This window comes from Leishmania martiniquensis, chromosome 13 (assembly GCF_017916325.1).
Source record: "Leishmania martiniquensis isolate LSCM1 chromosome 13, whole genome shotgun sequence".
Lineage (NCBI taxonomy): Eukaryota > Euglenozoa > Kinetoplastea > Trypanosomatida > Trypanosomatidae > Leishmania > Leishmania martiniquensis.
Window position 1 is genome coordinate 373,726 of NC_090148.1, and position 21,318 is coordinate 395,043.

General features: G+C 61.5%; 8 protein-coding genes across 8 annotated transcripts; all 8 read right to left on the reverse strand.

Moving 5' to 3' along the window:
* Positions 1-1,258: 1,258 nt before the first annotated feature.
* Positions 1,259-2,575, reverse strand: LSCM1_05922 (uncharacterized protein; the record flags this gene model as incomplete). Its single annotated transcript, XM_067323357.1, has 1 exon — positions 1,259-2,575. The coding sequence occupies one exon, from the start codon at positions 2,573-2,575 to the stop codon at positions 1,259-1,261; it is 1,317 nt and encodes a 438-aa protein (XP_067180308.1).
* A 1,254-nt stretch (positions 2,576-3,829) lies between these two features.
* On the reverse strand, positions 3,830-7,057 carry LSCM1_05923 (uncharacterized protein; the record flags this gene model as incomplete). The annotated part of the gene is made up of 1 exon (XM_067323358.1): positions 3,830-7,057. One exon carries the CDS (start codon positions 7,055-7,057, stop codon positions 3,830-3,832), a length of 3,228 nt encoding a protein of 1,075 aa, XP_067180309.1.
* A 1,293-nt stretch (positions 7,058-8,350) lies between these two features.
* On the reverse strand, positions 8,351-9,946 carry LSCM1_05924 (uncharacterized protein; the record flags this gene model as incomplete). The annotated part of the gene is made up of 1 exon (XM_067323359.1): positions 8,351-9,946. One exon carries the CDS (start codon positions 9,944-9,946, stop codon positions 8,351-8,353), a length of 1,596 nt encoding a protein of 531 aa, XP_067180310.1.
* A 1,111-nt stretch (positions 9,947-11,057) lies between these two features.
* Positions 11,058-11,324, reverse strand: LSCM1_05925 (uncharacterized protein; the record flags this gene model as incomplete). The annotated part of the gene is made up of 1 exon (XM_067323360.1): positions 11,058-11,324. One exon carries the CDS (start codon positions 11,322-11,324, stop codon positions 11,058-11,060), a length of 267 nt encoding a protein of 88 aa, XP_067180311.1.
* Positions 11,325-12,563: 1,239 nt separating this feature from the next.
* Positions 12,564-14,339, reverse strand: LSCM1_05926 (uncharacterized protein; the record flags this gene model as incomplete). The annotated part of the gene is made up of 1 exon (XM_067323361.1): positions 12,564-14,339. One exon carries the CDS (start codon positions 14,337-14,339, stop codon positions 12,564-12,566), a length of 1,776 nt encoding a protein of 591 aa, XP_067180312.1.
* Positions 14,340-15,421: 1,082 nt separating this feature from the next.
* On the reverse strand, positions 15,422-16,627 carry LSCM1_05927 (uncharacterized protein; the record flags this gene model as incomplete). The annotated part of the gene is made up of 1 exon (XM_067323362.1): positions 15,422-16,627. The coding sequence occupies one exon, from the start codon at positions 16,625-16,627 to the stop codon at positions 15,422-15,424; it is 1,206 nt and encodes a 401-aa protein (XP_067180313.1).
* An 805-nt stretch (positions 16,628-17,432) lies between these two features.
* LSCM1_05928 (uncharacterized protein) lies at positions 17,433-18,395 on the reverse strand (the record flags this gene model as incomplete). Its single annotated transcript, XM_067323363.1, has 1 exon — positions 17,433-18,395. The coding sequence occupies one exon, from the start codon at positions 18,393-18,395 to the stop codon at positions 17,433-17,435; it is 963 nt and encodes a 320-aa protein (XP_067180314.1).
* Positions 18,396-19,245: 850 nt separating this feature from the next.
* On the reverse strand, positions 19,246-19,893 carry LSCM1_05929 (uncharacterized protein; the record flags this gene model as incomplete). The annotated part of the gene is made up of 1 exon (XM_067323364.1): positions 19,246-19,893. One exon carries the CDS (start codon positions 19,891-19,893, stop codon positions 19,246-19,248), a length of 648 nt encoding a protein of 215 aa, XP_067180315.1.
* Positions 19,894-21,318: the final 1,425 nt, after the last annotated feature.

A 21,318-nucleotide genomic window follows, 5' to 3' on the forward strand; every position in this document is an offset into this window, starting at 1 on the left:
GCGATCTGTTCAAGCGCTTAGCCCCCACACGACCGTCTCACGGTACTCCCCTTCCTGTGTGTGGGAGTGCTGGGGAAGGAGCACGGCACCGTTTGGCGGTGATCTCCTCACTTAGTACTTGGCCCACCCTTCTCGAGGGCGCGGAGCATAGACGCACCGCCTCTACCTATGCGAAGACAGCTGCACACGTATACACCACCAAGTCGTTCCCGTCCTTTTCTCGCTCCCTCCCTCTCTCTCATCGTGCTCTCACGCGTCCCTCCACCCATCCTGCGCTTCCCTTGAGACGTTTCCTGTGAGCTGCCCATTCGTTGCTTCGCTCCCTTCCTCTGCGTTTTTCTTCCGCCTTTGTTTTCGTACGCGCCGGCGCAACGGGGGCGCACAGGGTCGCTCACACTGCAACGACGTCCGGTGATGCCGCTCGCCTGTCGGCCGAGTCACCGCAGGCAGAGCCCATCGGCGTGAGCCAGCCGAGAAAAAAAAAGGCCCCAAGCACGCCTTCGAAGCCAAAGGCAATGGAACAAGCGGCCCGACACACCAACACGACGGGGAGAGGGGGAGGGGAGAGAGCGAGCGAGAGAGAGGGGTGGGGTGGAGTGGGGGCCGTGGTGGCGTGCGTAAGGAGGGGAGGGGGGAGGAGGGGAAGGGCTACGCTGCACAAAGTGAGCGGCAAGGGCATGAGGGGGCGCAAGACACAAGAGCACCGAAGGCACACCACGACAGCTGGAAGCGCACCATTCATGCAGACGCGCACATGACGCATACGACTTTGCAGACACATCAGGGGTAAAGCCAAGTCGACGTATCAGAGAAACATAAAGAGGACGTGACGGGAGACGGCGCTGCTGCTCACCCGTTCGTTGCGCGTTCTCACGCATATGCACTTCAAGTGAGCCTCCTCTCGAGGGAGGTTGCGGGGGAGAGCAAGGGAAGAGGGGAGGCAGTGGTGGTGGTGGTCTCCGTCTCCCTGACTACCTGCTTTCCTGTGTGCGTGTCTGTGTGTGTGTGTGTGTGGCAGGTACGAGGAAAGTGGAAGGAGATGAGGCGTAACGTTAACGGGGGTACACAGATACGCAGAGAGGATGCGCAACAAGCGAGCAGCACCTCCCGCCTCCTTCCCCCCTCCCCACCGAGTAAGCGTGTCGTCCCCCCTCCACACTCACACTCACACTGACACTGACACACACACACACATACCTTTCATGCCCAACACTATGCGTTGCGCCGCCGCCGCGCGCGCGCTCCACTGGTGGGGCTCTTACAAGTAAAAGCGCGAAAACGTTGACTTGTCCTTTCGGTACTGCACATTTTCTTTGCCCTTGATGAAGTCCGCCTGGCATACTTTCATGCGGCGCTCGCGCAGGGCCAGCAGGCCGGCCTCTGTGCAGATTGCCTTTACATCCGCACCGCTCATCTCATCCTTCGCATGAATGAACTCCGAGATGTCGACATCGTCGGCGAGCGACATGCGGCTCGTGTGGATTTCGAAGATGCGACGCTTCGTCTTCTCGTCTGGGAAGGGGAACTCAATCTTGCGGTCGATGCGGCCTGGGCGAATGAGCGCCGGGTCGAGGGTGTCGATGCGGTTCGTTGCCATGATTACCTTCACGTCGTTGCTGCTATCGAAGCCGTCCAGTTGCGTGAGGAGCTCTAACATGGTGCGCTGCACCTCTTTCGTGCCGCTGCTGTCCGTGTCGTAGCGCTTCGTGCCGATGGCGTCGATTTCATCAATGAAGACAATCGCTGGCGAGTGTTCCTCGGCAACCCGGAAGAGTTCGCGCACCAGCTTGGGGCCCTCGCCAGAGTACTTCTGAATCAGCTCGGACCCCACTACACGCAGGAACGTGGCGCTCGTACGGTTCGCGACGGCCTTGGCGAGCAGTGTCTTGCCAGTGCCGGGGACGCCATAGAGAATGACACCCTTCGGCGGCTTGATGCCGATCTCGTCATACAGCTCCGGGTGGGAGAGCGGGAACTCGACCGCCTCCTTTATTTCCTGTATCTGCTGCTCCAGCCCACCAATGTCGGCGTACGTGTCCTCCGGCGCCTTGTCCACCTTCATGACACTCACCAGCGGGTCGACGTCGTCCTTGAGCACTCCGACGATGCTGTGCTGCCGATCGTGTAGCAGCACGCTGCAGCCCAACTCTAGCTGCTCCTTGTCCACAAAGGACATGAGGGGCACGTAGTACTCGGTGCCAGAGATGGATACAATGGCGTGCGAGTCGTCCACTGCTTCCTCCAGCGTGGCCACCTCGAGCGGGGTGCCGCGGATATCCTCCACGCGCTTCAGCTCCGCCTCGTAGTGACCCATCGCACCCTCCTCCAGGTTCGACTGCGCGTCGCGCTGGGCGTTGATCGTGCGCAGGAACTCTTCTTCGAGCAGAAGGTAGTCTTTGCATCGCTCAAGGCGGTACTTGCGGAGAAGGCAAGCGCGGTTAGGGTAGACCTTTGGGATACGCGTAGCCGCATCAGGACCCCGCTTCTTCTTGCGCTTGCCGATCTCTGGCGCCACGGGCGGCTCCCACTTTTCGGGCTTGTTGGCGCTGGGCGCCTTTGGCATATTTTGCCCCATTTCCGGTCTTGGGTCTCAGCTTACCCAGAGGACAGCGGCTTCCTGACAAAATGCTTGACACGCAGGCGTGTGCGTCTGTGTGTGTGTGTGTGCACCGAGGGGGTGGTGGTGGTGGGGGCGGAATACACGTATATGCAGAAAGAAACGGGGCTCACCTCGTTGCTGCTGCTGCTGCTGCTGCCTGTGGTGGTGGTAGTGGTGTGATGTACTACGCTGCCCTTACCTGAGTGAGCCAGTGCGTCTGTGTGTGTGTGTGTGTCAGTGTGGAGACAAATTCTGAGTGGCGAAGGCACAAAGGTGAAGGAATGGAGAGAGAGAGGCGTACCTCCGGAGAGGGGTGACTCCAACAGAGGATTACTGCGCACAGCCCAAGGAGGGGCAGCAGATGACCGGGACAGGGGGTGAGAGAGGCGGCGGTGGGTCGAGTTGCTTCATGCGACGGGGCAAGGTACGGGAATAGGTATGCGTTCGCCACTAGCGTGTGTTGCACAGCTTCGACACAGATGCCCTCTGTTCATCCCGTCTCTACTCACTGGTATGGCTCGTGGAAGCAGTTGGAAGCTGCTCCCGTAACACCCCTTGAATTCTCTACGCTGCACGCCGAGCAGAGGTCCACGTGCTTTCCTTGCCGGCACGCTCCGTGAGCCTCTCTCTTCCGGATGTGTGCGCGCCGAAGACGGCGACCAGTCCCTGTTAGAAAAGGTGCGCCACCAGCCAGACACAGACACACATACCACACCCGCGACGGCGAGTTCGGGCGTGTTGGTGCGTTCGGCGCTTTTCCGATCGAACTTGTTGGCTTGGCTGACGAGGAATCGGTTACGCATTATCCACGCCTCCCTCATTCTCTGGTCTCATGGGAAGCGGTAAAGGGTGACCATGCAGAGAGGCGCCGGGTGGCGAGGGGAGCACACACACACACACGCAGACTTACACAGTGGCACACACACACACACACACATACACGCGTGCACACGCCACGGGGGAGGGGAGGGGAGGGGGGTGGGGGGTGAGGATTACACTTCGAAGCGACAGCGGAAACGTTTCCGCCACTGCAGGAGGCGCACAACAGAGAGAGAGAGAGCGGCGAAGGAATAGTCAGCGAGCGGGCGACAGAGAGAACGGGAGACAGACAGACAGACAGAGGGAGCAGGGGGACACTGAACACCCACACACGCATTTACGGGCGACAAAGAGAACGCGAGCACACGCCAAGGGGGAGGGGAGGGAAGGGGCGCCTTTCGTAGTTTTGTTCTACTGGCTCTTGGCTGCCGGCGGGAAGGCGATGGAAGGCTCACCGGGCAGGCACTTGCGGCGCGCCGCGTCGTGCTCCTTGTAGCTCTCGTCTTCGGCGGAAAGGATGCGCACCACCGGCACACCAGAGAGACGGCTCAGGTTGTGCGTGACGTTGGACAGCATCACGGCGTCGTCGATGACGGGCTGCGCCGACATGGCCTGCGCTCCATACTTCTCCACGTTGCCTTTGACGAAGGACATGAAGGCCATCAGGCCCTTGCTCATGAGCTTCGGGTCGCGGGAGACAACCTGCTTCGTCATATCCTCCGGAAAGGTGCTGCCGTTAGACTGATAGAGCTCCTGCAGGATCTCGAGTGCCTGCCGTTGCCAGTCCATGTACTCGCGACGCGTGTACACGATGACCTCTTCGATCGGGCCGCGCTTTTTCGAGTTCCTGATGACCTGCGACCGGATCTCCTTGATGACGGTCGTCATGACACGGCCCGCAACGATCAACGAATAGTCCAGCGCCGTCGTCGGCTTCGGGAACGGCTGAGTGACGACGGAGCCTTCGTTCTGGAGTACGTTCTGCCACAAGTGTTCCATTGTGTGCGGCGCCAGCGGCATCATCATCAGCGCCACCACCTCATAGTAGCGGCGGCTGAGCTGTGCATGCACGTTGAGGTCGTCGCAGTACATCTTATACTGGCTGTATTCGTTCCCCAGCTCGTGAAAGGCCGTGTTGAGCACCATGCGGTACTGCATGCGGTGGTAAAAGCCCTCCGTTCGTGCGATGATGACATTCATGGTGTTGTTGAAGATCTTGTCGAACTCGTTGTAGTCGCCGCTGCGCAAGTCGGTGCGCGCAACTGTCTCCTTCGCCTGTTCCAGCAGTGTTGTCATCTTAAGCACGAAGCCGGCGGCGGTCTCGCGCACAAAGTTGGCGTCGTCCATGCTGTCGCCGGCATCGGCGCAGGCAAGACGCGTGGCGTCTGCGCCGTACATGTCCATTGCATCGCGCAAGGAGATGAAGTTGCCCTTGGACTTGGCCATCTTCTCGCTGTCGACCTGAATGTGGCCGTTGCAGAAGACCGCTTGCGGCCACTTGCCCTCGTCCGTTGACCAAATAGCGGCGTGGTTGTACAGGAACATCGTAAGGTGGTTCTGGATGAGGTCCTTGCCAGAGCAGCGCAGATCGACCGGATACCAGTACTCGAACTCGTTGCGCATCAGCTGCAGGGACTCGACCGGCATCTTCACCGCACCCGCCACAGTGGCGGCATCGCCGACGCCGTGGTAGATGTACTCGAACACCTCCTCCGTGAACATCTCTGGCGCGAGACCATACGGGTTGCCCGCCTTCCCACACAGGTCCGTTGAGCCGTTGACGTCGACGTTGAAGAAGCGATCGATCGTGTAGTAGGCCATGTAGATGGTAGAGTCGGAGAGGCTGTCGATAATCATAGTGTGCGACGCGTCACACGGCAGGTAGGTACCGAGGCCGAAGGTGCGGCTGCACGGCCAATCTGCTAACCAGTTCAGCGTCTCTTCGAAGCCGTTGCGCACGCCGAGGCAGAACATGTCCATCTTGCTGAGGTGGCCCTGCACCATCTTCTTCCACTCGTCCTTGCCGTACTCGAGGTACCACTGATCGCACAGCGCAACGACGCACTCGTCACCGCTGCGGCTCATCACCTGGCGCACCGGCTCGTAGTAGCGGATGCACTGGTCAGCCACCTCCATGTCTCGCTGCGTCTTCATCTTGGCCTCGCTCACCTTGACGCCGGTGTAGGGCCCCACGATCATGGTGCCGTGGTAGAAGCCCTGCTGGTAGCATACTTTCTTTGCCTCTTCCAGCAGTTCCGTCGCGTTCGGGCCGTTGATCTTGAGCTTCTCGCACATGAACTTGGCGCCCTCCGTCCCCAGCTCAGGAATGTCAATGATTGGAATCATCTGGAAGGGCAGCACCCACTCGTCCTTGACTCCCAGCTTCGCGCGGTAGTCCGGCTTATTCAGCAGCTGAGAAAAATTAATGTAGTCGTCAGGCGAGTCGGACGGCACGGACATGACGACGCCCGTACCCTTCGCCTCCGTGATGGTGGACATGGGCAGTGTGTAGATCGTCTTGTACGGCGCCAGCGGAGCCGAGAGCGGCATCCCGACCATGCACCACCCCTCCACCTCGAAGAGCGGCTCTGGATCAACGCCCGTCTGGCCGTTCACGTAGAAGTTCTGGTACGCCATGTTGCGCGCAGCGCGGGCCGTCATGACAAATACTTCGTCCACGCCCTTCGCGTCACGCACGTAGTAAGCTTTGTAGTTGAACTGGTTGCTCACCCAGCAGTTCGTCTGACCAATGACTGTCTCAGGGCGGAGTGTAGCGCCCGGCAGCACGACGTTGCGGTCGCCAATGACGTCCGTGTGTGCGGCGAAGCACGGCTGCGAAAGGGGGTCCTGCACGAGGAGCTTCACCACTGTGTACTCCTGCGGCAGCACACCCTCGCCGCTGGCTCGATCGTGGTCGGCGCACGGCTGGCCATCGCGCGGCGAGTACACGCAGTAGCGCTTGCCGTAGTTCAGCAGGCCCTTGCGGCGCAGAATGCCGAACTGCCATCGCACAAATCGATCGAAGAAGGGGTTGCGCTCCGTCGTCATGAAGGATCGGCGCCAGTCGATGTGGCAGCCGAAGCGTTTCAAGTCCTCTATCGCGATCGGTGGGAAGTAGTCCAACCAGTACTGCGGGTCGGCAAACTTTGGGATCTCCGCGTCGGGGATGCCCATGCTCTGCATGATGATCCACTGCGGCTTTGCCGGCCCAGCTTTGCCGCGCTTGCTCTTGTGCTGCCCAACCGCCGCCGTGGGCTCCTTCCCCACAGGCGTCCTGGGCTTCTCCTCCAGCAGCTCCGCTGGAAACTGCGGCGGGTTGCCGTATTGCTGCATCTCCTTCGCGATCTTCTGCGCGCACGCGGCAATCGGGGTGCCGGTGACGTGGAAGCCAAACGGCCAGAGCGAGCGGCGGCCCATCATGCGCTGGAAGCGCGAGGCAAACTCGGCCTTGGTGAGTGAGAAGCCATGACCGAGGTGAAGCTTGCCATTCATGTACGGGAAGGGGAACGTCGTCAGGTACTTCGCCGGCCGCACCTCCCCAGGCGCCGGAGCATCGAGCTCATGGAGCTTCTTTGCAGCCCATTCCGCCTGCTTCTCCCGCTCGATTGCCACGAGCGTGTCACGACGTACGGTCGACATGTCCGCGTTCCTCCCGCTGTGCACCAGACTCTGGCTAAGATGCAGAGGAGAGCGAAAAGGGGGGAGGAGGAGGGAAAATGGTGCGGATGGGCGCGAGACCAGTGAGAGGGGTGAGGGAGGAGTGGGATCAGGAGATGCCACACAGGAGACAACAACAGAATGACTTCAGACAGTCGCGAAGATTCGAAAGAGGGCGATGAGGAGAGGTGATTGGGGTGGCCTTTACAACAGATGAGGCCGACAGAAGAGGAGCGCGGCGAGAAAGACGCCTCCACAACGGCATCAGCAGGGGCTAGGCGATACAAGAGCGCACGCTATAGGACGGGGGTCGGAGAGGCGATCGCGTGCCGTACGGGCTGCGCGTGTAGCGATGGCAGTGACCTCCTGTGTGCCCCATCGGCACACAGGAGCACACACACACACACACAGGCTTATAGAGGAGCATACGAGCTTGAGGTCTGCATCGGCGGCAGAATCCTTGCACTCTCCTCTCCTGCCGTCCTTCCCTTTTCCAAGCGTCTGCATCGCTGCTGAGCGCCCTTTTCTTGGGCTGCGGACACCGATTTCTTTTGTTTGGAGAAGGCTTGCGCGTGTCGGCTCGATATCAATGCGGGTTGCATGAGAGGGAGGGAGGGAGAAAGAGCGTGCGCGCGCATCGCATTCCTGCACGCTGCTCCCCCGGCGTCTGTGTATGTGCATACGTGCCCCCACCCAGCTCCTGGCAGCGTTCTCATCCACACCGGAGCTCCCACACGCACACGCGATCAGCATGCACCACATCGACCACCTGAAGTGGCGCCCACGTACACAACGGATGCCCCCCTCCTGCTCACTCCCTCTTGACGAACGACCATTCCATGAGCACCAGGCATGCAGGAGAGGCGAACATTCGAGAGCGGAGACCTGACGAGCGTGTAGCGTCTGTGTGTGCGCAACTTCATCTAAGTGGTGATTGTGGTGGTGGTGGTGGTGGGGGGGGGGAAGGAGAAGGGGAGAGAGACAAGGGGGCGGTACCCTTTTTTTTCCCTTCTAGATTGTACATCAAGGGGAGGTTGTGCGTCTGCGTGTAACCAGCCAAGTGGTCCGGTGTACGCGCCGGCCACATGCGCGCGCGCGGGAATCCTATCAAGTACTGAAAGGGTGGACACGCGTGCGGGCCTGCAGGTGTGTGCCAGCAAGATAGAGAGACACTGACGACGCCCATGATCACGCGGCCTGGTTCGCCCACACCCGACAGCCCGTCCGCAACATCGACACGTGAAGATTTATAGGCGCTCGATCGAGGGGCAGCGTTCAATGCATCTGAGTGGCTTTGCGGTACAAGACCGGGCCCATGTCCGCTGGTACCATAGAGCGGATGTAGGCCTGATATTGCGCGTCGTCTGCCTCCTGCTGAGCCTGCTGCTGCCGGGATTCCTCACGACGAGCCTCGGCGGCGCGGAGCGCGTTCTCACGCTTATCGGCAGCCTGTAACTTTTGAATGCGCTCAACCCGCAACGCCTCGGCGCGACGGGCGGCGGCCACTTCCACTTCCTTCGCCTTCAGCTGCTCCGGGTAGCGACGCATCTCTTCCGCGTACGCTCTCTCCTCCTCCTTGTTCAGGAAGCCAGCGACAGTCATGCAAGCGCCGTGGCGCCGGGAGCTGCTGGCGTTGGTGCCTTCGCCGCCATCCACCACCTCACCGCGCGCCTCGGCTGCCTTCTGCTCTTCCATCTCGAGCCGCTGCTGCTCCATCTCCAGCTGGAAATCGCGCTGCTTCTCCTGCCGCTTCGCGTCTTCGTCGTAAAGGCGCTGCAGAAAGCTCTGCCCTTTCTGCTCAAACACATTCTGTGTTCGATACGTCGGCAGGCTCTCTGGCTTTGCCCCGTCACTGTACCGTTTCAAGCCTAGCTGCTTGCGCTCTTCGAACGCCGCCTGCTTCTGCTTCTGGCGTTCGACGACCCATTGCTTGATGCCATCCACCCTCTCCTCCTCCGCCCGCAGGTCGGCCTCGTCCTTGGCGCTTTGGAGCACTCGCGTCTGCAGCTTCTGCAACTTGGTCAGCGCGGCGCGGCTACTTGCCCTGTTGTAGGCACCATTTTCAAGCTCACGGGCACGGCGCTGCGCCTTCTCCTCCTGCTGCTCTTCACGCTCCTCGGCGGCCTCTCGATCTACATGTTGGCGGTCCTGCAACTCCGCCGCGCGCTCCTGTCGTCGTCGCTCGATTTGGTACAGCACCATTTCTAAGTTGGCGTTCTTCTCCTCCACGTTGCGTTGACGTGCCGCGAGCTTCTTCTGCATCTCCTCGACCTGTGCGCCCCACATCTGCAGCTGGTACTCACGCTGCGTGCTCGCATTCTGCTCCTCTTCTTTCTTCATGAGAGCCTGCTTGTAAGCGACCTGCGCCTCGCGGGCCTTGAGTGCCTCGTGGAGCATTGTCATCGAGCGCAGGTGGCGCCCACGGGGGTCTTCCTTGAGCTTTTCCAGCTCTTGACGCGCAATGGCGGCCTTGTGCTCCTCCCTGAGCTGCTCGGCGTAGAGCTCGTCGAGGACTTTTTGACGGGCCTCTGCGGCGTCCTTCACCTCTTGCCGAGCCTGCAGAAACCGGTCATGGCGTGCCTCGATCGTGTCGGTCCAACCGGCCGTGCGCGCCTTCGATAGCTCGCGGCGACGGTTCTCTTCTTGCTTCCGGGCGTCGCGCTGCTGCTGCTCTGCCGCCTGCGACCCGGCGTAGGCGAGGCGGCGAAAAAATGCAAGCTCGCGGTCGCTAAGGACACCCACTCGTGTCATGTCAATACCGCTGGCGACGGCATTGCCATTGCCTATACGGCGAAGGGGATCCTTGCGAGCACGCGCCGCCACCATGGGCGTGGTCGCCGCTGCAGCTACGGCGTCACGTGGCAGCGGCATTGGCGATGGCGGCGCCTGCAACGAGGTCGTGACGCGTCTCGCTGCGCCCCTGCCCACGTGCAGTCTGGGGGAAGGATAGTAAGTGGCGCTTGCAGGAGAACAAAAGAGAGAGGGGGGAGGGGTGATGCAGCGTGCGGCGCAGACGTGAAACGCTGTGCGCACCTTCCCAGGGAAAAAAAAGCAAGCGGCAGTGCGGAGGCCAAGACAGTCACGCCTTCTCTGAAGGTATGTCAGAGAGAGAGTGAGAGAGGAGAGGTGGATGGGCCCGTTGGCTGTGCGTTTAACTCAGGTGCCGCGGTGTGCGTAGGTCGCAGCATCGCAGAAGGACGGGAAGAGGAGGAGTGGGGAGAGCAAGCGAGGCCTGAGAGCAGGAAGAGGCGTGTTTATGCGTGTGGGTGGGGTGGGGAGGGATGTAGGAGGGGGGAGGGAGCAGCCCCCACTCCCCTCCTTTTCCGTTATCCTCCCCTCTTCCTTCCGCCGTCTGTCGGTGTGTGCCCAACGAGCCCTCCCTACTGGGCGGCACAGGTACACAGATGCACACGCGCACGTTACACGAGGTAGGCGGGGAGGGGGAGGGGGGCAGAGGGCGCCCTCTTCCCCTCCGTCTCAGCGCTTTGCCTCTGGTTTGCACTCGCGGTTATGTGAATCGCTCACCCAAACGTTCCTCAGCATTTTTAGCGTTTCTTCCGCTCGGCGCTGTGGCGAGACAGACGCGCACAGCAACGACAGCGGCGCCTCCCCCCTTCCCCCTTTCTTTCTCACCCCTTCCACGTGTATACGACCCAACGAACCAGCAGAGAGCGAAGAGGAGGGGGAAGGGGGGAGGAGGAGTGATGGTGGTGGTGGGGACAGCAGCAGCGGCCATAAACTGTATGAGGAACGGAAAGCGACGGAGAGAGTGCTCGGGTGCAGGGCGAGGACTGAGCTAGTGACGCCCACTCCACAAGCGAGCACGCACTTCTCCTCTCCACACCAGAGAGTAACTGCTCGCTCTTTGAGGGTGGTGGATGGTGATGATGGGGTGAGTAGGGGGGAGAGCTCCCTGACACCCCCTGTGCCAGACCCCATTCGCTCATGCACGGACGCCGTGCGCGGCTGAGACTGATTTCTGCTACATGTCCACAACGCTGCCGTCCTCGCCGACTGCGGTCGCTAGAGCGGCAGGCCCCAGCACGTTTGTATCGGCTGGGTTGAACTTGAGGAGCAGGTCTGTCATGTCCACATGGGTGAGCATCATTCGGCGGCAGCAGAAGCGGTCGAGGTGAAACGCGTTCATTGCGTCTTCCTCGGAGACGCCTTGGCTAACCAGGTCGAGGTAGAGAATATACTTGTCGGCAATCACGTTGCCGCACGTGAAGCAGCGCACCGGTATAATCATGGGTGGCGGGGAACGAAAAAAGTCGTGAGCTAAAGCGGGGAGGAGGAGGAGGAGGTGTGTGTGTGTGCCTGCGTGTGTGCGGATTGTGTAAAGTTGGAGAGAAGAGGGGGGGCGCCGGCAGTCAACGGAGAGGCTTGGCGTGCGAAACAGAAGGAAAGATGAAGCGGAGTAAGGCGGGGTGGAGTGGGGGTGGGGTCGTTGCGCGTATACGCTGGGGATGCTGCATACGCTAGCCTGTGGGAAGGAGGCACTGGAGACAGTCCGATGGAGACTGGTGGTGGTGGTTGGGGAGGGGGAGGGTAACCAGCTGGTGTTGGACAGCAAGCGCGGTGGCCATCATGAACCCGCTCAGAGAGGGGGAGAGGAGAGGGGGTGACGCTCCCTCATCAGGTGGCACGCGAGGGAGAGGCGAAAAGGGGGTAGTGGGTGATGGTGGGTGACGAAGCAGCGGCACGTGATGCGTGTGGACACCGCGGTGAGGAGTACCAAGAAGCACAAGCCTTGCGGTCGCATGCCAGGGTGGCGGGTTGAGCGAGCAGCTGCACCGCTGATCCACCACGCGAGCGCGCCGGCATCCAAGGACGGCAGACGATCCGGCTGCGCACGTCCTCCAGGAGTCCGCCTCTTCGGTGTCGCATCAGTTTGTTTATCGGCGGTGATGCCTGACGCATTTCAGCCTCCTCCGCCTCTTATGGGTGAGGCTGGAGAAGTTCGTAATAAGAAAGGCGAAGCTGAGCGGGCGGCGCGGTGGTGGCGGTGGGGTGCGGCCCGTCTCCACCGCGTCCGTCTCGCGCGCCTCACGAAGGCTTTCCCTGCGCATCTCTAGCGTCGCCGCCGTCTCTCGTGCCCCCCCGTGGCGAGACAACGCGGCAACGGCGCAGGACCGTGCGGCTGCGGCCTGAGCGAGCGAGAGAGACTGAGAAAGAGCGCACAGGGCGCTTGGGAAACGGAGTGGAATGGGAAGAAGCGAACAGACCCGCACCAACCCAAGGGCGCCGATTCGACGATCATTGACGGCGTGAAGCGCACTACCACGAGCAGCAGGCGAGCCCGCGCAGCACACGCAGGCCGCCGCCGTGAACAGAATGCTGCTCTGGTGATGCTTCACCGTGCATGTGGTGGGACCCGCTCGCCGTGGCTGATGGCGCAGCCTCCGCGATAGCAACCACACGAGCGCGGCGGATGACCGTCGCTGCCACTGCTTCCCACCCCTCGCTTGCCCTGTCACTGCGAGCGCGATCAGAACCAGGGCCGCACGTCGACCAGTAGCTCCAGCACGCCGATGACCACCTCCACGAAGACAAGCCAAATCACAATCCACTCCAGTCGCGCGCCATGCCGCTGGGAGAAGTCCTCGGCCAGCATCGACAAAATCTCGTTCGCCGCGTCCAGCTTGTTGTCCAGCGCCTCGACCCGCTCACTGATCTCGTACTCCTCCTTGGTCGCCTGAAACACCGGCTTCAGGTACGAGTTCTCCCAAAAGAAGTCTGGCTCATCCAGCAAGTCGGAGCCGCTCTTCAGCATGAGTCGGTACGACAACACCTCGCCGCGCAGCTGCAACAGGCGCCGCTCTGTAATGCTGACGGCACCCTTCTCCCGCAACTCGCGCGGCAGCGGTGAGCAGCTCTCGGTCAGTTGCTGCACCTGCAGCTCGATGTAGTCGATCTTAGCCGACTGCGCAAGTGCGTGCGATGCGCACAACATCAGCACGGTGCCCGTCGCCACCTCGCCTCGCCTGTATGGGATGACGAAGTGATCGAAGCGGAGGCGTGCTTTGAAATTGTCGTCCACCTCCAGCGTGTCGCGGGCAACGAGGTTGAAGGTGCACCACACTGGGTAGTTCTCGTTCACAAGCTGCGTCGTGTACCGGTTCGTCATGCAGTGCCCGATCGCGCTGTGCGGCAGCATGTAGTCGTTCTCTACAATCTTGAAGTACCGTTGGTCGAAGCCCCACCAGACAACAGCGCCGTAGGGGAACACAAAGAGGTCAAAGTAATGGGTGGCACTGTTGCTGGAGCTCGGCGCCGCCGCGGCAGCTTCTCCGCCTTCTCCCACTTGCGCGAGGGCACTGGGCAACGCTGCCGCGCTCCTCGCGTTGCTTCCCATCGCGCCATAACCTTGAGAGGAGACGGGGGCGGACGCTCCTGCGTGATCCGCTGCCGGTGCAGCGACTCCTCGTTCGATAAGCAAGGGGGGAGGTGGGGTGCTGCCGGTGTCCCCGCTCTGCGTGGCGACACTGCCGCTCCGCTGCGCCACTGCTGTGTGGCGCAAGCGTTGACGATCGCGCTGGCCTGCCTGCCCGAGAACGTGGTCGCCAGCATCTCCCTCGACGTTCACGAACGACGGCTGCGCGAAGCGCACGTGCAGGACGTCAAAATCAAACTTCGTGTAGTACCCCTGCGCGCGATAGTACGCCTCCAGCTTGCCCAGGTGCAGCTCGTCCGCGACGCAGATGTAGCCGACACGGCCGACCGGGCCTGGGTAGCTCGCCGCGTCATCCAGGTGGCGCTGGCCTGGTTTGGTCCACGTCCCGCCTGCACGACGACGTGACAGGAGAGCGACGTTGCCGCTTGCGCCAGCGAGGCCGGTATCTGACCGGTAGCCACTCGCGGCGGCACCGCCACCACCGCCACTGCCGCTGCCGCGGTAGCTGTGGCGACTGTTCGAGCGATGCTGACGGAGCCCACTGATGGGAGGCACCGCACCAGCACGGCCGCCATGACCGCCACTGCCGACCGCATCTACATCACTGAGTGCCAGCAGCACTGCCTCATCCTCGTCTTCGAAGATGTCCTTCAGCTCCAGCAGCGACCGTACCGTCTGCTGATCCGCGTCGTACTGGAGAAAGCTGCTGCGCGCGATCAGCTCAAGCAGCTGCTGATACGTCCGCTCGCCTTCGATGCCGAGGATGGAGGCAACGTGCGAGACCCGCAGTGTTGTGTGACTCCCTACGGAGCGCATGAGGTCTGCGAGCCGCTTGTGAAGCTTGCTCGACGTCTCCGTTTCGCTGTCCATGCTTGCGCGGTCGTGACTGGGTACGTTGCACTGTGTTGGGAGGTAAGGGAGGTGTGAAGAGGGCGATGCGGTACACGACGATCAGCGAGGGAGCGGCCGGCCCGACACATACCAGCAAAAGCTGGGCAGTGCACTAGCGCACGGCAGAGGTGTGCAGCGGCGCTGAGGTGGCACAGGGGGAGGGGGGAGGGGGAAGGCTCGCTTCGTGTCACTGCCGCAGCGTTGACAGAGTCGATGAGGCCGTGGATGGAGAGAGAGAAAGAGAGCAAAGCTGCTGTGAGCGGCGGTGGCAGTGGTGGCGGGGTGGAGCGGATGTGAGCGGCGGTGAGGAACAGAAAAGGGAGTGCGATGCGCAGAGGAGCGATGCAGTATTAGACGGAGGAGAAAGAGGGAGAGTCGCCGCTAGAGAAGCCGCTAGCGCGTAAAGCTGCAACGGTCGGCAATCTGGTGGCGGTGTTCGTGTATCTGTGTATATGTGTCCGGAGAGGGTGCGGAATGGGTGTGGGTGGGGTGGTTGGGTGGACAAGAAGCGGAGACGATGGCGGCTATGCACGATCGATGAGGCGTTCAGTTGATGTGAGCCAAAGAGAAGGGGGAAGGGGTGGCGAGGCAGAGCTCCAGCGAGATGAGAAGCGCGCGCACACGTGTACATATTGAGGGCGGAGTAGCGGTCCATAGAGAGGAGTGCGAGGGAGTGAGCCGACGGGGATGCAGGAGAGCCAAAGGGCGGGCTACCGGACGGCCAGCGAGAAGGTAGGCACAGCGGCGAAGCCCCGCTCTTCTGTTCTCTTCGTATTGGTGGCCAGATCGCCAGCTCAGAGATGGGAGCGACGGCAAGGCGCGGCACACGCAGGGCCGCATCGGATGAACGTTCCAACGCCACGATCGGCGCACACATACACTTACGTACAGAAAGGCAGACACAGGGACGCGCGCACCTGGCGAAGTGAAAGCAGCCGAAGGGAAAAGGGGGAGGAACTGGCAACGTAAAGCTAGACGCGTCCTGCCTCTTCTCCCCTCCTCCCCCTTGGCACTACCGCCTTCGGTACACCGAAGCACTGCGCCTTTTCACTTGACAGTGGTCAAAGAAGGGGCGCAATGAACGGCGCGACGACGTCTGCAAACTCTTTCGTCTTCTCGTAATGCACAAAGTGGCCGGCGCCGGCCACCTCCACCTGCGTGGCGTTAGAGAAGAAGCGCGAGATGTGCTGGCGGTGGTCTGGCTCGTTGTACGGCGACCTGCCGCCGAAGACGAACAGGACAGGCAACGTGCACCGTCGTGGCGGCGCGCACGCCAAGGACGCTGACCCCGGCGCCGCCACCGGGGACGCGAACCAGCTCGTGATGGTGGGTTGGAGACTGCCGTAGTCGCCGGCGAGGACCGGCAGATGGCATTTCCACCGTGCCGGCTTGGACTTGTCCTTGGCATCAAGCGCGATGTTCGTGGCCACGAAGCTGCGCATCGCCTTGTCTGTCATGCCGACCCGCATTAGCTCTGCCGTCGCATCGTCGTAGCTGTGAATCACGTCCAGCCGCACCCGCGTCATGCACTCTAGCGTCTCCTTGACGGAGTCGGTGCCGCCTCGCTGCTTACCCAGCCGCATTGTTGGCGTCACGTCCACGATAATAGCGCCGGCGACACGGCCCAGCAGGGGAGCGCGGGAAGCAGCATTGCTATCCCTTGCTGTTGGGGAAGGCACATCGTGGCTGCTGAAGAGAACGTCCGAGATGGGCTGTGAGGGGGCAAAGCCGAACTCCGCGTTGACGGCACACATCGCGGCGGTGCACCAACGGCGGTGCTCCGCCGACCACTCTCCGTAGGACAGCGTCGCATCTGCATCGCCGCAGTGGTCAGCCCCTGAGGCCAGAAGACGATCCTCGTTGGCGCGCCGCAGCAGCGAGCCGATCACTGTGAAGCCGCCCATGCTGTGCCCGATTAAGATTGCGTTTCGTGTGGTGCATGAGGTAGGATCACGAAAGGCACGGTTCAATTCCTGCTGTTCGCGCAGCACCAGCGCTTCCAGGTCGGAGGCAAGTGCCGCGTTGCTGTGGTCGCTGCTGTGCGCGCTATTGCCGTGGTTGCGCATATCAACCGCAACGGCGCGACGGAGTTTGTCCTTGAGCGCAGGATGCTCGATGATGTGGCGCAAAGTGGTTGCCCAGTTGCCTGCGTTACCCAGGAGGCCGTGAGCCGCGTACAACTGACTTGCCGCTGCCGGGCACACCGTCTTGGCGCTGAACACTCTCTCCGCCAGTTTCATCGGGCGTGCCGTCGCCCCGCCCTGCATGGTAATCAACTGCACGCACGCCGAAGCGCGACATGCGCCCGTAGGCGAGAGGAGGGGTAAGAGGAGCCGGAGGAAAGTTTCGAGAAGGGACAGTAGGCTTGCTCGCCAGCAGCAGAGCTGCGCTCAGGATACTCCGATGCGGAGGGCTTTGTGCCACCAGTGCCGCTGCGACCGGGACTTCCGATACGACCGGGCACTTGGGTCCTGCCTTCATATCTTCGCTCCTCACATCGGGAAGTGCTGGCCCGCCTCCTCTTTCAGCATTCGTGCCTCACTTGGTGAGGCTGAAGTAGGGTGGGGGACGGGGCCTGAGACTGGATGGGGCAGCGCTCCTGGGTGTACGGGAGGGGGGGCAAACGATAGCCGGAAAGAAAAAGGTGGCCCCTGCCACCATGCCGCCTCTGCCACCACCACCCCTTTCGCGTCTCCGCAGCCGTGCACTCCTGAGGATGGCTGATATGCCAAATTGTTCACAACGAGCAGTCCTCATGCAGCTCGAACGACGCAGCGTGCACGCACACACGCACAGGACTACAGCAAAAGAGCGGGAAGGAAGGGGTAGAAAAAGGTGCTGCACCATAAGCCGCAGCCGGGGGGAGGAGTGGAGGATGCGCGCGCGCGCGTGTGTGTGGGTGGGGGGAGGGGATTCTCTGTTCTCTGGTGTACTCCGCCACGGTACGCGCACACGCGGTCTTCCCCCCGCCTCTCTCCACCCATTCACTTGCAGGTGGTCTTGCATCCGCCTGCTGCACATATGCCCAAACACCAGCGCCTGCACTCTTCGGTACGTTTCTTTCCCACGCCCTCATAGCTCGAACCGCTCCGATGCGCTCTTGCCGCCAAAGAGGTTGGCGCGCAGGTTACAGAAGTTAAAGTCGTCGCTTGGTGACCGATCTGCCTTCGCAAAGTAGTATGGGTCCTCCTCCCACCGCTCATAGCGCCGGGCGTCGTTGTAGCCCACGTCGTACGCCTCAAGCAGCTCATCCCTGCGCACGTCGCCGCCGACCAGCGGAGCGAAGGCCATGAGCACTTGCTTCGGAAAGGAGAAATGCGTGTTGCCAATGTACCCGTGGCGACCAAACATGATGTTGTGCCGCGACTGGCTCTTGTTGTAGCGGTACCCGGCGTAGCCGTGAATGTAAATGTGCCGACAGTACTGGTCGAGTTCGCTACTGAGCGACATCATCGTGCCGCGGAGCACGTTGTCCGCCTCCCGGAACACGCACGGCTTCTGCGTGTTTGGCGCGGTCGCCGCAATTATGTTCTGCGCCAGGTCCTCCACGTCGGCCCACTCAGCAATGTGGTGGCCAAAGTAAATGCTTTCCTTCGCCTGTGCCATGTAGCCGGGGTCCTTATTTGAGAAGCCGATGGTCAGAGCAAGGCGGCCCTTCACCAAATCGACCGCGTTCTTCGGCAGGAGCTCATTGATGCCGGCTGTCATTGTTGCAAGCCGCTTCTCCTCGTCCGTTACGATAAATCGGTTGTTCACGATAAAGTCGCGGACCTTCTCGAGGTCGATGGCTCGCGGCCCACACGCCAGCGCCACTGCGGGCAGCACCCCTGACCCTGCGCCCAGCAGGAAACTGTTGGCGAGAAACTCTTTCTTCTCTTGCTGCAGGTACAGTGCTACACCGAGCGCGTACGTGACGAGGAAGCCGCAGCCACCGAAGCTGAGGACCGCCTTCGGCACCGGCTTGCCCACCTCGAGCAGCTGCGGCGTCTTGGCGCGCACCTTCTTGGCCCACTCCCGCGGATCCGTAGGGGGCATGTATGCACTTTAACTAGAATAGCGGGCAAGGACAGCAGTGTGATGCGCTTAGCAGCTGGCCCTTGTCTTCGCTACACACACACACACGCACATTCAGCGCACCGAAGACTAAGTGGGGAAAGGGGCGAGGGAGTAGTGGATAGGGGAGAGGGTAATGGCATACACTCGAGTAAGGAGGTTGAGGCTGCGCGCGCGCAAGCGCACACTCTGTCACCTTACCCTTTTTTCACTGTATCACGGCTGCACCTGTGCAACGCGCACGCGTGCATGTCTATCCAAAAAGGGGCACACTCCCGCCTCAAGCGGGAGAGTCAAGGAAGGGCTATCGGTTGATGCCACTCCGCTATCATGTTTTTCATGGCCACTGAGGCTGGCAGCCTTCGCTGCATCGCACGCCCGATGCTTACATTGCGGAGGTGATAGCGCCCTCGCATAAGCACCCTCATACGTGCTCCCGCGCAAGCCAACTCCTAAGCAGCTGTACCTGTACATCTCGTAAGGGCGCCCGCCAGCGTTGGTGCACGCGGGCCGATCCGCGCGTGACCGCGAGCGTAGTGTCATGCATCTGTGCGCGTGGAACTTGTAACGAATGATACAGTAGAGAAGCGGGCCGTCATCTCCTCCTCTCGCCACGTAAACGTGTCAGGGAGCGCTCGAGGGGGATCAGGCCGACGACGGCGGGGTGGGGGCGGGGGAGCGAGAAAGAGGGAAGAGAAGAGGAAGTACCTCCGCCCTTCCCTCGCGCTGTCTGTTGGCCTCTCTGCTCTCTTCCCCCTCCCCCTCTCCTCCTTCTCGCACGCGCCTCTTTGTGTCTGTGCACCCTCGTCATCGCTGCCGTGGCTGTCGCCCATCACCCCGTCAAGATGTCCACAAACTCATAGTAGTTCAATCGACCCGTGCTCTTCGGGTCGACGGCTGCCATGAGGCGCTCGATCTCCTCTTCCTCGAGCTTCTGAGACCCGTAGGTCGCCAGGGCATGGGCCAGCACAGCCGTCGACACGAACCCCTCCGGCATGTCAGGGGACTCGAAGAGCTGGAAGGCGCTACGCAGCTGCTTGCCTGTGTACTCGGACTGCACGCGGCGCGCCATTATGGCGGCAAACTGCGGAAAGGTCACCGTCACCTCCGTTGCTACGGTGGCCGTCGCTCCGGGTGAAAGAGAGTTGGAGGTGCCGTTTCCTCCCGACGGCCTGGAGGGTGCACTGATGGTGCTGCTGGGGCTGCTCGCGCCGCTGCAGTCGTGGGCTGCAGCAGCCAAGGAGGGTGTTGTCGGCGGCATGGACGCTGGTGAACTGAACCTGCCGCTCCCATTTGTGAGGGACGGCGCACGGCGCTTCTCCTCGAACACCTCTTCCAGCTCCTGCTCTGTAGGCTTCAGATGCAGCGCCGTCATGAGCTTTCGCAGCTCGTGGAGCGAGATGACGCCGGAATGGTCGATGTCGATAAGGTCGAAAATTTCTTTCAGCTCCCTCTGCTCCATTTCAGAGAGGCTCTCCATTGTTTCCGCTTCGTCTGTGACTGTCAGTGCGTGCGTATATATGTGTCTGTGAAGGGGGAGGGGTACGAAGTGGAAACGGCCCTCGAGACTAAGAAGAGCGCGCACGTTTGCTTCTGCCAATGGGGCGGGGGAGGGGATGTGCGCGTGAACAGAGAGGGAGGGGGGACGCGGGCGAAGGCCGCAGAGGTGAGGATAGCATCCAGGCATCATCTATTCTGTATAAATGTACATAAATTCATATACATACATACATGTACACCTGATACCTGCGAGTGCAGTGATGAGACACTGTGGGGGCTGGTGGGCTGGTGTAGGAAGAAGCGAGGAGCAGTGGTGCAACTGCGCAGGCACAGCAGCTCTTCCGGCAATGACCTGCACGCTCCTGAGTCCTTCAGCGGCGCGGTCGAGGCAAACGGCTATCGCTGCTCTTCACGACTCCACCGGTTCCTGTCGCTGTATTGCTCTTCTCGGCTTAGCGTTGCACTGGAACACGATTCGTCGCGCAGACGGTCATGCTTATCCTTGAGCGCTCCCATGACTGCTCGTATCCGCTCGCGTGACGATACAAAAGAGACGTCAGCCAGCCGCAAAGGCCGCGCAGACAGTGCCCGCCTACGGGAGATGGTGGTCTCATGTGGCTGGCGGGACTCACGGCAGCATCATCGTTGTTCTCCTCCTCCTCCTCCCCCGACTTTCCCCGTCAACGATGCGCGCGTCAGAGTGTTCGCTGCAGGGTTTCAGCCAGCTGCCCCCACTGGGCCAGCCATCCAACGTACTCCTCCTGCTCCAAGAAGAACTGTAACTGGCACACATACTCGGCCACCTCGTTGCTGATGCCAACGTCCATCATGATGTACTCGCTCAGCGCTTCGCGCAGCTCCTTGGACAGCTCTGTGATGTAGGGGCCGGCATAGGCAAACGTCCGCGCGTACTCGCCGCAACGATCGAACTGCGACGTCAGCACGGCGGCCGAGTTGAAAGGCGAAGCTGTTCGTGGCGCCGCGGCTGCGGGGGTGGCTGGGGTCGGCGCCGGCGCGTCAAATACGTTCACCGGAGAGGCGGCACTCACCATGAGCGACTGGCCCTTCATCTCAGCAGGGCTGCCGCCCCGCCGCTTCCATGGCTTCTGGAAAGAGACGTTCATGGGCAGGCGGCGTAGCATCTCGAGGTAGAGGGGCTCGCCTTTGCCGAATACGGCGTGCTCCTCCAGCGCGCGCGCCAGCTTGTGCGACACAAACTGCAACGAGCGCAACCGCAGCTCCCCATTCACACACGCGAGACGCACAAACATGCAGCGCCCTTCGTCCCACACCTCCTGTTGCCCCTCCAGCGTCGTTGGTGGCGATGAGGACATCCTTGACGCTCCCGCCGTTTCGGCCTTCGGTCGCTCTTTTCGGATCAGGACATCGAACCGCGTCCACTCGC